At 34.7% G+C, this 14,303-nt stretch overlaps 1 protein-coding gene across 1 annotated transcript in view; it reads left to right on the plus strand.

Annotated features, from left to right (window-relative positions):
• Positions 1 to 11,602, plus strand: part of MAGT1 (magnesium transporter 1) — a gene marked incomplete at its 5' end in the record, with an annotated part of 33,852 nt that extends 22,250 nt beyond the window's left edge. Inside the window, 3 exons of the mRNA XM_004715901.2 lie at positions 4,092 to 4,166; positions 8,531 to 8,621; positions 9,325 to 11,602. Of these exons, the coding sequence (XP_004715958.1) occupies positions 4,092 to 4,166; positions 8,531 to 8,621; positions 9,325 to 9,340 (182 nt within the window). The remainder of the gene's footprint in view (positions 1 to 4,091; positions 4,167 to 8,530; positions 8,622 to 9,324) is intronic.
• Positions 11,603 to 14,303: the final 2,701 nt, after the last annotated feature.

A 14,303-nucleotide genomic window follows, 5' to 3' on the forward strand; every position in this document is an offset into this window, starting at 1 on the left:
AAAGTAACAAAAAGAGCTGTAAGAGCCCCCAATAAAGTGATTAAAATTAAAAAATATCATAGATCCAGCAATGGATATTTGGCTCACACTAAATCTTAGCTCCAATCTAAGAACATTTAATTTTTACAACATGGCTGTGCTCAATACCCACCCTCATGAAGGAAACAGAAGATACTGGTGCTATAGCAAAATGTGGGGAAGGAATTACATGGTGCCCAGCCATCAGTTAGAATAGGATCTGAGATCTTAAAGGCTTGTTTCCAAAACAAACAGCCATCTAAGTGAGATTTCAATCAAGTCCACTTGGAAGAAGCACACCACCATCCATAACCCAAGGATTGTAAATTATATAACTCCAAATGAATGATGAATCGCAGCAGAGCCTAAATTGTGAGATTCTGGTTTGCAGCAGGCTCAGGATGACAGTGGAAGTTCAAGATATGTTTGCCAAATTTACACAGGAATTATAATTTTTAATGTTTATATAATATATATCATAGTTCGATTCTCATATTTCTCAACATCGCAAAGAATGTCTTCTAGGAAATAAAATTAATTTGCTTCCAAATTTCCAAGATTAAAATTCTAAACAAAGGGTCTTTCTGTTATTCCTAGTGTATGTCACATTTTTTCCAAAAGGGTTTTTCTGCTGGGAATCTATGAGAAGGGCTTCCAATAGTTTAGGAAAACTGGGATTATAATGTAATTTTCCATGAACTCTTTGTAATTTCCTTGCATACATATACTGCTTTCTGTGATAAGTCTCAGTCCTTCTTACTTATTCTTTATCTTTTTTAATGGTGAAAATAGAAAAAAAATATTTTACAATAAAATAAAAACTGTTGAGTAATTTAAACCTTTGTAATTGAAGTTCAGTTTAAATACCCACTCTCCCTTTCACTGGCGAACAGAACAGAACATGTTTTCTACTGTGGATTCACTTCTAATCCAACTGAACATTTTCTTCTTATAAAATTTAAAATATTTTATTTTGTTTTCTATTAATATTTAGCAACTTTTCTGCTTCATGTTTTCTTATTCATACTTTCCTATTAATATTTTTCAACAGTTTTATTGGCATATAATTCACATATCGTACAATTCAATAGTTCTATCACATTCTTAGTTTTCTTATTGCTAAATCAGTAGTTAAGGAAATTATGCCTCATTGTTTGGATAATAGTAATTTGTATACTTTTTTCTCCTTTCTATAATTATATGGCATTACCCTTTTCATGTTTAATTTAATTTTCTAGCTCTCTTAATAGCCTGGATTTTTATGTTCATGTCATTTAATCATGATAATATAATTACATTTTTATTTCATTGTTTGTATCTCCTACTAGAGTATAAACTTGTTCAAGGAATTTCTACACTATTCAATTCTGTAATCTAACATATGATAGTACTTGACATAGTATGCAGTATTAGTCAATGTTAATGAATCTATCAGGTACACAAGGAAACATATCATTGCTCTCGACAGCTGAGACTTTGGTAGTATATATTGAGATAGAAAGCTCCGTCAAAGCAAAAGCATATGTAAGCTGTAACATATCAACTGTTCGTTTCAAAAGCAGACATTTCAAGCAAGTATCTGTTACCAAATCCTTTAGAAGTGATCAGTCTTTCCATGTATGTGGATATAAAGAACCTCAGTAAATTGGCGAGGGTGGGGGAGGGCAGAGAAGAACTACCACATCAATTGCTAGAGAAGACAACTTGGCTGAGCAAGTAAAGTAAAAACATATGGAATGGATATCACCTCTGAAAGGGTTTTGAAGAGGATAATGAAGGAATGAATAGACACAATTATAGAACTACTTATAAATTCAGCCCCTGCTAGAGCATTGATTTTTCCCTTTCTGATTAATTATACCCACATATTGTTGAATACCTGTGGAGCCCTGGTGGTGTGGTAATTACACATTGGGCTGCTAACTGCAAGGTCCACAGTTCGAAACCATCAGCCTCTCAAAGGGACAAAGTCCTGGAAAGTTACAGTTTCTGAAGCCAACAAGGAGCAGTTCTACACTCCTACAGGGTTGCTATGAGTTGGCATTGGCTCGATACCCATGAGTTTGATTTTTTTGTAATTGTTGAATACAATGTGTGTGTGTGTGTGTGTGTGTGTGTGTGTTTTAATTGGGAAAATTTTAACTTGGTAATATTCACCAATCTGTAGGGTGAATCTTCTGTAACATATTCTATTTGTTTTCATACTTCAATTGAATACTTTTAGTATTCAGTCATGACACGTGTTCCCTATTTGTACTTATGGACCTCCTGTTAAGCTAGAGTCTGTAAGTGGTTGAAACAGTTTGGGTATTCCACTACTAACTGAAAAGTCGGTGGTTTGAAGTACCTTGGAAGAAAGGCCTGGCTATCGACTTCTGAAAAATAAGCTATTAAAACCCCTATGGAACACAGTTCACCTCTTAACATGAGTTATAATCAACTTGGACACAATTGTAACTATTATTAAGCTAGATAAAAGGGAAGTTATGACACGGGCCTTTATTAAAATACAACAATGAAATAAAATACATCAAAATTATTTTTCTAATGAAAATAATTTACTAGTGGGGGTAGTGAGGGATTTCAGGGTACCGGTGGCATTTTACTACTTGGGTATAGATACAAAGATATTTCTAATTTGTTAAACTATGTTTATATTTGATGTGATTCTTTCTGTGTTATACTTTACTATTATAATATTTTAATAAAAATTAGTTGCTAATATCTAAATGTGTATATTTCAAATATTTTGATAAAGGGATGGTTGAAATATTTAAAACATATACTTAGTATTTTTTATTGAGGGTTCTTACAGTTCTTATCATAATCCATACATATATCGATTGTGTCGAGCACATTTGTACATAAGTTGTCATCATCATTTTCAAAACATTTTCCTTCTACTTGAGCCCTTGGTATCAGCTCATTTTCCCTCCCAACCCCCTCCCTCCCTCATGAACCCTTGATAATTTATCTTTTTTTTTTTTTTCGTGTGTTTCGGTAATTCCTCTCAGCTACATTGCCCTGGATCAAGCCTCCCACAGGTATCCTATGCCCTTCCGCCATGAGTTTTAGATCATTTGTTTCCTTGTCCCTGAGTTTGTTGGCACCCCACTTTCCCTTCCCTACCTCTTCCTCTCCCATGTCCCCCCAAAACCGTCCATCCCGTTGTTTTCTCCTGTGGGTTATTTATCCTGTCTATCTAGATAGACAGGAAGAGCCAATAGGCATAAAAACAAGCCAAAGCAAAACATAACAACAAAAGAAAACAAAAATCAGCAACAACAACAACAACAAAAACAACAGCAAGAAAAGAAAAGCCTATAAATAGTTCCAGGTCTTTCTGTTGACCTTTATGAGTGTTTTCCAGTTGCGTCTGATGGGGTGGCTCGTCCTGGCCCAAAAGTCTATTTTTTGTATTCCTCAGGGACTTCATTGCTTTGCTCCCCTTATTGCTCTGTTGTATATCCTTAGTGTTTCGCCCCGGTGTGGTGGGGGCAGATCGGGCACAATTCCTACACTGTGTCTCCAGTGTTGTCCCCCGTAGCTCTATGGGTCAGTGAGGGATGTCGTGTCTCGTGGTGGGGCCTGCCCTATGGTCCTCTCTGTGCATTGGCTGCTCTGAGCAAGAATATTGTCCTCGGGGCTTGATGGGCCATGGTGTGTTCCACTCTCTCTCCTTCCCCCTTCATTTACTTCTGTGTGACTTAGTATTTTTAAATATGTATAGGGTCAGGGTGATAGTTGAGAGAATGTATAGGAAAGTTATTCCAAAATCAAATTTCAGGAAAAGCCTCTATTTTGCCTGTAAATTATAATAGGACATTTGTGTCAAAATACCAATTTTTATTTGTAAAAATGAAATAGCTTTTCAATCTTTTTATTCTTTTACTTTTGTAGTTAAAAAATTATACTGTGTAGATATAAGATTGCTTATTTAGTACTTTATGCTTTCTTTAATTAAGAGTTAAAGGTTTATATATTTATTTTCATTTTCTTCCTATAAGACTAGGGCTATTAAGATGGTATGTCTTTTGTGCCTATATGAATTTCTCCTTAAGCAATTACCTAAGATGGTGGAGTAACCTTAGGGATGGTGCTTTTATGTGAAGCAGCTACTTCTGACATGGATATTGGGAAGCGAAAGAGTAAGTCACATCATTTTTGAAAATCTAACAATTCTATTGTCTTAATTATTTTCTCCACCCTTATGTTAGTTTAATTCTTTACTACTTAGAAGTAATATATGCTCACTTTAGAAAACCTGTAAAAAGCAGGAATATGGAACAATTTAGAAGGGAGATTCCCTCCTTACTTGGCTACTGAAAATAATAATTTTAACAGTATATTTCCTTCTATTAAACTGTATGCATAAAATGTTGAATATTATCCTCCCATTTTCTAACAGGAACATTTTCCTAAGATAAATTTATTTTCTTATACTTAATTTTAAAATGATACTATAGTTATATTGTAATTTACTTAACCATTATGATTTTTGAAAACATTTTGTTTTTCTGATTTTCATTATAATAAATCCTGCTCTAGTAACGACATGGTACATAAGGCTTTTTCATCATTTTATGTTGTTTCCTTGGAATAGACACCTAGAAGGAAAATGCTGTACCTGTGCCCTGGGCATGAGTATTTTCAGTTCTCAGTTTTTTGAACTAATGATGTCAAATTCATTCCACAATAATTATAACAAATTTTACTTTTACCAGTGGAATTTAAGAAAGATTGTTTCATTTTAACTTTGTCAACAAAAGATAAATTCATTTATATACATATGCATGTATTTTATCAAATAAAGAGGTAATGTATATGTGTTGTACTACTTTTCTTTTTAATATTTAATAACCATTTTATTGACACTTCTTCCACATATCATACAATTCAATATAGTTCAGTCATCTCAAGAAGAGTTGTACAATCTTACCACAGTCAATTTTAGAACTTCTTCTTCCTTGTACTCATTGTTATTAGTGTAATTATTTTTTTATTTAAAAACAATCATTTCCTTGGGGGCTCGTACAACTCTTATCACAATCCATATGTACATCCATTGTGTCAAGCACTTTTGTACATTTGTATCTCTCATCATTCTCAAAACATTTGCTTTCTGCTTGAGTCCTTGGTATCGGTTCCTCATTTTTCCTGTTCTTTCTTGCTTCTCCCTCCCTCATGAACCCTTGATATTTTATAAAATATAATTATTTTGTCATATCTTACACTGTCCAACATCTCCCTTCACCCACTTTTCTGTGGTCCGTCCCCCAGGGAGGAGTTTATAAGTAGATCCTTGTAATCTGTTCCCCCTTTCTACCCCACCTTCCTTCCACTCTCCCCTTATCGTCACTCTCAGCACTGGTCGTAAAGGGATCGTCTGTCCTGGATCCCCCGTGTTTCCAGTTCCTATCTGTACCAGTGGTTGTACTACTTTTTATTAGTAGTAAGACTGAATATTTTCCTAAATATCTGTTAGGCATTTATGTTTTTCCTTCTGTCGGTGATCTTTTTCTATGTATCTGTGAGACTCCTATCCTATTCCTATTGTTTTACATGAGCCAATGAATGTTATCAAAATTAATCTACTTAAATAAAGAGTGAGATTTACTTTATCTTCTAGAACATAGATGTTGGAAAATTTAGGAGATATTTATTTTACTGAATTGAAATAAATTTTTACTGATTAGAAAAAAGTTAAGACTTCAATTTTTAATCCAGTCAATATACATCTTTTCATTGCTTGATTAAAACACAGCAACAACAACAGCAAAAAAACAGCAACAACAAACTGCATTTGTGTAGTATTACTGAGAGAAGGCCAGATTAAGTGAAACTGTGAGAGCCAGAACTCAGTAGGACTGTCTTGTTTTCAACTGGTCTCTTAAGTTCTCTGGCTTGAATATGATACAGTCTTACTACTATTTTATCATTTGTTTTAGTGGAAAATATTTTAATTTTCCTTCTCTGACAGGTTTCTGCCTTAACAGTTTTCTGCCTTTTGTCTGTTTTACCATTGGTATACTGCTGCCATGAATTTAAACAGAAAGTGGTTTACAATGTATATTAAGAGCCTAGGAAGTAAGTACAATTTGATTCTCTTCCAAAGGCTCTAGCCTAATGAAATAATCTCCAATAATAATAATAATAGACATTTCTTTAGGACATATGTGCCCCAAACTGCTCAAAGTACATTTAGATACACTGTTATATATATAAAAAGTAGGGTATAACTATACAAGGGGTCTTCAAAAAATTCATGGAAAAAATGGAATTAAAAGATAATAGAGTTTCTTTACAACATTTGAAGCCCTTCTGTGTATATGAAGATAAGTTAAAAAGTATTATTACTAAAGTTCCAGTTCATACATGTACAGGTTTGTACTACATGACATATTTAAACATGTCTCTGCAATCAGGGAATGGTCGCAGGTAAGTTCTCTTAATAATGCCTTAGTCTCATTGGGGTATCATGAAAATAATGATTCCTAGGTCAAAATATCAAACTTTAAAAAAAACTTGAGTGAACATCTTCCCATATCATTGAAACTTTGCGACAAGTGTAAAGAAATGCTGTCCCACATAAAATATTTTCTGTACATTTTTTTACACTGACATTTTTGTCCACATTTTGATCACGTGTTAATACTCAGAAAAAATATGTTGGCCCTTGACTACTAATCAAAAGTTGGTGGTTCAAACCTACCCAGTGTCTTAGAAGAAAGGCCTGCCATTCTGCTTCCCCAAAAATTACAGCCTTGAAAACACTATGGAGTGCAGTTCTCTTGACACGTGCACACATGATTCAGAACTGGTGACTGCTTTCTCTAAGTTTACCAAAACAAAAAGGTTTTAATGTGGACCCATTAAGTATGTTTCATTATAACTCCCGTTACTGTAGCATACCTGATTTCCTTATAGGAGCTCTGGTGGCACGATGGGTAAGTGCCAGGCTGCTAACAGAAAGATTACATGTTCAGACCCACTAGTTACTCTGTAGAAGAAAGAGAGCCAGCATGCATTCATAAACATTGATTGCTTTTCTGTCCTGTACTGTCACCATAAGTTTGAATCTATTCAATAGCAATGAGTCTGGGGATTTTTAGTGCTGCCTAAGAGCCCTGGTGGTGTAGTGGCTACACATTGGTCTGCTACCCACAAGGTCAGCAGTTTAAAACCATCAGCTGCTCTGAAGGAGAAAGATGAAGCTTTCTACTACTATAAAGAGTTATAGTCTCAGAAATCCACAGGCGTTTTTGCACTGTCCCATAGCATCTCTATAAGTCAAAATTGACTCCAGAGCTATGAGCGAGAGAATCTTGGTTCATGACCTTCAACAGCTTCGGGTCAAGGGAATTCTTAGTTGAGTATTGTAGGGTCAGCATCTGGAGTTAAGGTTGTTAGAGGCTATTTTCAAGCATCTTGCTTGGATCCACAATCGATGCTCATGGAATCAGCAGTCGCGACTGAATGATGCATTCATTGCGTTGGACACATCTACTGCATGAGCTTTGAAGACTGAGGTGCACCTGACCCAAGTCATGGTATTTTCGATTGCCTCCTATACACGTGAAAGTTGGACTTCGAATAAGGAAGCCTGAAAAACAATTGATGCAGTTGAATGATGGTGCTATGAAGAGTATTGAAAGTACCATGAACTGCCAAAAGAACAAACAGAATTTGCCTTTGACGATGCTCCTTAGAGACTTTGCCTCGTGGACTTTAGACATGTTGTCAGGAGAGACCAGGCCCTGGAAAAGGACATTATGTTTGCTAATGTAGCGGGTCAGCGAAAAAGAGGAAGGCCTTTGACAAGATGGAGTGACACAGTGGTTGCATCGGTGCGCTCAAACATAAGAATAATTGTGAGGTTGGCGTAGTACCAAGAAGTGTTTTGTTCTGTTGTAAATAGGGTCGCTATGGGTTGGAACTGATTGGATTGCACCTAGCAACAGCAATGTGCTCAACCAGGTCATCTGGAATTAGTGGCAAGAGTCATGAATTTCAGGCTAGGAATCAGATTTTTCTTATTCCAATATGGAGTTCATGTTGAATGAGCTCGTCATACAAGGAAATATTACCTGTGAATGAATTAAAGCACCTGAATATTCACAGGTGCTTTAAAATGAGGCTATCCAAATGATATCAGCTATCAATAATGAGATAAGCTACTACTAAAGATTTAAAAGAAAGCAAATAATATTTTGATTAGTCGTTTTTTTGTCAGTAGTGAAAGGCACCTAACACTAAATTCTTAAGTGAGATGGCTTTAAAGGAATTTATTATCTTTATACAATTTAAATGCACTTGGATTATATAAATGGACCCACTCTATTATTATATTGTGGTGGAGAAAATTAAAGGCGAAAGCAAACTTCTGAAGATTAAAGTATGTGGATTGCAATGTTGCCAAGTTGAGATTTATCAATAAGTTATAGCCCTTGCTTTTCACTCTTGAAATGTATCTTGGGACATGTGCTCATTTTACTTTCCTCTTGTTCTACAGTAATGTGTGTGGCTGGCATCGGACTTGTTGTATTGTTCTTCAGTTGGATGCTCTCGATTTTCAGATCTAAATATCATGGATATCCATATAGGTATGAGTCTTGATTTTACTCTATATATTGATTACCTACATTTAAAATTATTAGAGTTGTTTTAGTATATTTTCAGTTATGCTTTGCCTCCAAGTTATCCTAGTTTCTGGAACAGAAAGTTATACCTTACTTTAAAGTAGATAAGTTACTTATATAAATTAACATGATTATGAAATAAAGGACAATAGTATGTGATTTCTTTTCTCAGGAACATCTCTTGGAATTATTCTGACTTTATAAATTAGTCTAGAATTCTGTATAATGTGACTTAAACATTTAAAAATAGTTTTATTGACATATTTCTCATATCATAAAATTTAATCAGTCAACCATATTAAGCAGAGTTGTGCGATCATCCCACAATCAATTTCAGAACATGTTCTCATATTCATTGTTAGAACATTTTGTACCATATGTATTGATTAATGCACAAGATAATCTTCCCATTTCTTTAACTTACTTGATCATTAAGGTCCACCCAATTGTTAATTGGTTTCTCTATTCCATAGAGTTTTAACTTGAAGTTATGTCTATTTTCATTTTTCCAAAGACTGCCTAGTCTTGGTGTTTCTTACTTTCTGTTATTGATAATCAGAGATGCACCAAAGCACTCTTTGGTAAAATCAACATACTACATACTTATTAGAAATAAAGTCCACATTTCTTTCACAGACTAACAGATTGATATATGTTTTTGTTTCAGCTTTCTGATGAATTAAAAAGGATTCCAGAGATATGTAGACACTGGAGTAACACCAGGAATTGGAAAATGAAAAATGTGTGCTTATTTGAGAGGAATAACTTGGCGTATTTTGTATTACTTTTTCCCCCAAGTGATTTAAAATAGTTTATCATTTAACCAAAGAAGATGTGTAGTGCCTTAATAAACAATTTCCTTTCAATCATGAAGTATTTGGGATACAGTTCTCATATTCTTAACCTTCCTAGTAAACTTTATGGAGTATTTAATGTAGGGAATTAAATGTGAAAAATTTAAAGCTACTTCATTTTAAATTAGAAGAAGACTCAAAACGGCTTTAGCTAGGTTTTGATCATTTGATTTTATATTTTCTTATCTAAAGGCAACAGAAAAATACTGACCACGTGTTCCCCCATATGTCTGTTGCAGATAACTGCTACAGAAATTCATTCTTAACTTTTCTATCTTTGCATGTGTGTGTATACTTTGCACATATTTTCTTTTAAACAGAAAAACTATATGTGTTGTGTGGACTCCTGAAAATGGAACGCCATTCTTCAGAGTATACTTTTAGCTTTTGGAAATACAGGAGGCTAGCAGTCCTCCTCTTATCTTTCCGACTTAAAATACAGGGCTATCTCTGCTTCTTGGAAACTATAGACCTTAAAAATATTTCTAAATATAAGATTATGATTTCTCATGAATGTGATGTTAACTACCCAGTGTTTGGAAAGATTCATTCCCCCTCTTTTATTTCAGGTGGCCCATCTCTTAATATATAGTTTAATGATAAAATCAATGTGACTTGTACAAGGTATGAAAATGCTTCTGAAAGTTGTCACTAATTTTATTTGTACCTAAGAGAAAAATGGGCTTACATATAACTCAGCTGATGAAGTTGAATTCGGTATTACAAGTAACAGCAAATTTCATTAGCCTTTGGGTTTAAGAAGACTTAGCATGGGAAAAAAATAATCATGAGATAATGAGTTTTGCCTGTGTATAGAAATTAAGTATTTCCTGAAAGCTATTTCTGGTTTTGCTATTACTTTAGTCTTTATTCCCTTTCTTTATGTGGAGAAACAAATGAAGCAAATGAAGGGGTTTTGTTTGAGGTTTTTATTCTGTCAGTAGAGTTAATATATGGGCTAACAAATTTCTGTGAAGAATGTAAGTTGATGGTTATCATTAGATCTAACTATTACCTCCCCCATAGTTATTAAAAGTAACATGAAATGCCACTATTACAGAAATATGAGAATTGTGATTGCTAAAAATAATTTGTAAAGAAATCAAACAAGTGTCACATTTAAAAACACTGTCGTTGCTTTTGATGATTTACCATCTAATAACCCTCATGTGTGATAATAGTCTTAATAGAGATTTGCAAAAACAGATGGGCAGATTTGTCTTTTTGTTGTTGTTAGTAGTTTTGGTAACTGAGGGATATAATTGATCTTTTAATTTAAAGTAGCCACTCTTTGTTAATTACTGGTCTGTAAATTATGTGATTCTGGATTTCTTTTATTGCTCTTTTTGTACTTGTCTCACGCCAAATAAATTTATACTGAGATACGTATGGTTGAGACTTGTATGAAATGCCCTTGTACAGATTGACCAGGGAACTATTACTGCCATTAGTCTATAGCTCTAGATAATTAGCCATGAACATTGAAAGAATGAAAGTATATATATATATATACATATATATAATTTTGGAAGGCAGCTATGCTGACCACTATGCCACCAACCACCAACGCTTTGGCAATATATCTAATTTTAGGAGGGGGCTTTTCGATCTTTCAGATGAGCAAGGTGCTTTGGTGTCACAGTGGTTAAATTCTTGGTTGCTGACCATGAAAGGTCTGTAGTTTGAAACCACCACCAATGGCTTCATGGTGATTTAATCCCATCAAGGTTACAGCCTAGGAAACCCTATGGGGCATTTCTACTTTGTCCTATTGGATCTCTGTGAATCATAATTGACTTGATGATATACAACAACATCTTTAAGAGCACATTCTACTACAAGAATAAAAGTAGCAATCTGGCTAAAATTTACAGAAACAGATTTGCTGCACTGAATATAGTGTTATTTTCGTAGAAATCTTGAAATTCGCTTTCATCTGAAGTGCCTTAAGTAGACTTAATTTACTCTCCTAGTTATTATTTAAATGTCATTTGTTATACTATTCAAAATGGCACATTGTAGTGGCAAATGTAACCAAATGTCTGCCTGTTTGCTTTTCTTGACCATTTCAATAAACTTTTATAATCAGAATTCTGAGTTTTTGATTAATGTCTAGAGAGTGGGGGCTTACCTTTTCTTCTTTTATTGTTATAAGAGTTTATATAACAAGTATATGCCAATTCAACATTTTCCCATGTATAATTTAATTATATGAATTACATTAATCATGTTGTAAAGTCATCACCCATGAATACTGTCAAATTTTCCACCTAAAGTGGTGAATTTAAAACACTAAACTAGAATAGTAAAATTTGAGTGTTACATTTTCAAATTATAATTGAATTTCTTGTTTTTCTCAGCCAATTTTCCTGTGTAGATTGAAATACATTATCCAGGACTCAACACATAGTTGTTCATTAATATTGTCTGTCATCCATTAGATTAGTCAAAACAGCCAAGTAGGCTGTTTTCAAAGGTTGATCTAGTTTGTGTCCCACTCAGTGAATACTCCTTAGCTAAGTGAGCCCTATTGATCATTTCCTACTTAGGTAATTCCCTTACGGTCCTAGGTAATTTTTTTTAATAATCACCCTGTTAGATTATCAAGTTAAATGAAACTGAACAACAGGACAGTTGCAAATATGAAGAAGAAACACTGGCATGAAGTAAAGAGATCTGACTTGTAGTCCTTGGTCTAGTACTGGCTAACTTTTTGACCAAGGACGAATCACTCTAAGCTCTGTGGACCTATTTCCTTATCCTCAGGTGAGATTACATCGTTGTTGTTGTTGTTGTTAGGTGCCATTGAGTTGGCTCCAACCTGTAGTGACCCTGTGTACAACAGAACAAAACACGGCACAGCCCTGCACCATCCTCACAATTGTTTCTCTTTTTCGCCACCCCTCCACTTTACCAAACATGATGTCCTTTTCCAGGGACTGGTCTCTCCTGACAGTATGTCCTCAGTATGAAAGACAAAGTCTTGCCATCTGTGCCTCCAAGGCCTTCCTCTGGCCTTCTTCCAATACAGATGTCCAATTAGCAGACGTGTCGCCACTTCTACACATTTTTCCAGAATATAGAAAGAGACAGCAAACTCCCAAACTCGTTGTATAAGGCCAGCATAACCCTGATGTTAAAACAAGACAAAGACCCCACAAAGATAGAAAACTACAAACCAATATCCCTCATGAACATAGATGTAAAATTTCTCAACAAAATCCTGGCCAATAGAATCCAACAACATATCAAAAATAATACATCAGGACCAAGTAGGATTCATACCAAGCATGCAAAGATGGTTCAAAATTCAAAAAACAATGTAATCCACCACATGCCATATTAATCGATGCAGAAAAAGCATTTGACTATTGTCAAATCCATTCCTAATAAAAGCACTCAATAAAATAGGAATAGAAAGGCAATTCCCCAACATAATAAAGCCCATATATGAAAAACCAACGGCCAATATTACATTCAATGGAGGGAAAGCTGAAAACATTTCCATTGAACACAGGAACCAGAGAAGGATGCTCCTTATTCAACATTGTGTTAGAAGTTCTGCCAGACAACAAGAAAATAAGGAAGTACAATTGGGTAAAAAAGAAATGAAACTCATGCTACTTGCAGATGATATGATTTTACCGAGAGAGAGCCCCAAGGTCTCCACAATAGGATTGTTGGAAACGGTTGAGGGATTTAGTAAAGTAGCAGGATACACGATTTACAGGCAGAAATAAAACTAGTGATGAGAGATCTGAAAAAGACACCAAGAAAAATGTCATTCACAATAGCCACACAGAGCTGAAATACCTAGGAATAAACCTAACCAAAGAAACAAAAGAACTGTGCGAACAAAACTACAGAACCTTTTTTTGTTGTTTTTTAAATCATTTTATTAGGGGCTCATACAACTCTTATCACAATCCATGCACACATCAATTGTGTAAAGCGCATTTGTACATTCATTATCCTAACTACAGAACATTAATACAAGAAACCCAAAGAGACCTATACAAATGGAAGAATATCCCATGTCCACGGACAGGGGGAAAATATTGTGAAAATGTCGATACTACCTAAATCAATCTACAAATTCAACCCAGTCCCGATCCCAACATCATTCTTGAAAGAAATGGAAAAATGAAATACCAACTTCATATGGAAAGGGAAGAAGCCCAGAATATGCAAAGAACTTCTCAAAAAGAACAAAGTAGGAGGTCTTGCATTTCCTGACATCAAAACCTTCTACACCGGCAACCGTTTTTAAAATAGCCTGTTACTGGTATAATGATAGATACATAGACCAATGGAACAGAACAAAAAAGCCCAGAAATAAAAGCATCTGCCTATATACAATTGATTTTCAACAAAGGACCAAGAAACATTAAATGTGAAGGGGATGCCCTCTTCAACAAATGGTGCTGGAAAAACTGGACATCCATCTGCAGAAGAATGAAACAGGATCCATACCTCACTCCATGCACAAAATCGAGCTCAAAGTGGATCGGAGACTTAAATGTAAAACCCAAAGCTATCAGAATCATCAACAAAGAATTGGGACAAATCTAAGGGCCCTAGTTCAGGGCATACACAGGTTACCAGATATAACAAAGGAAGCACATGCAGTGGGAGACAAAATAGATGAACTGGTCCTATGAAAAATAAAATGACCGAGAGAAAATGTTTTGAGAAACGATGTACAAATGCACTTTACACAATTGATGTGTGTATGGATTGGGATAACAGTTGTATGAGCCCCTAATAAAATGTTAAAAAAAAAAAAGATGAT

The sequence above is a fragment of the Echinops telfairi genome, unplaced genomic scaffold (genome assembly GCF_000313985.2).
Source record: "Echinops telfairi isolate 266 unplaced genomic scaffold, ASM31398v2 ScPeMD7_34;HRSCAF=130, whole genome shotgun sequence".
In the NCBI taxonomy this organism is placed as follows: domain Eukaryota; kingdom Metazoa; phylum Chordata; class Mammalia; order Afrosoricida; family Tenrecidae; genus Echinops; species Echinops telfairi.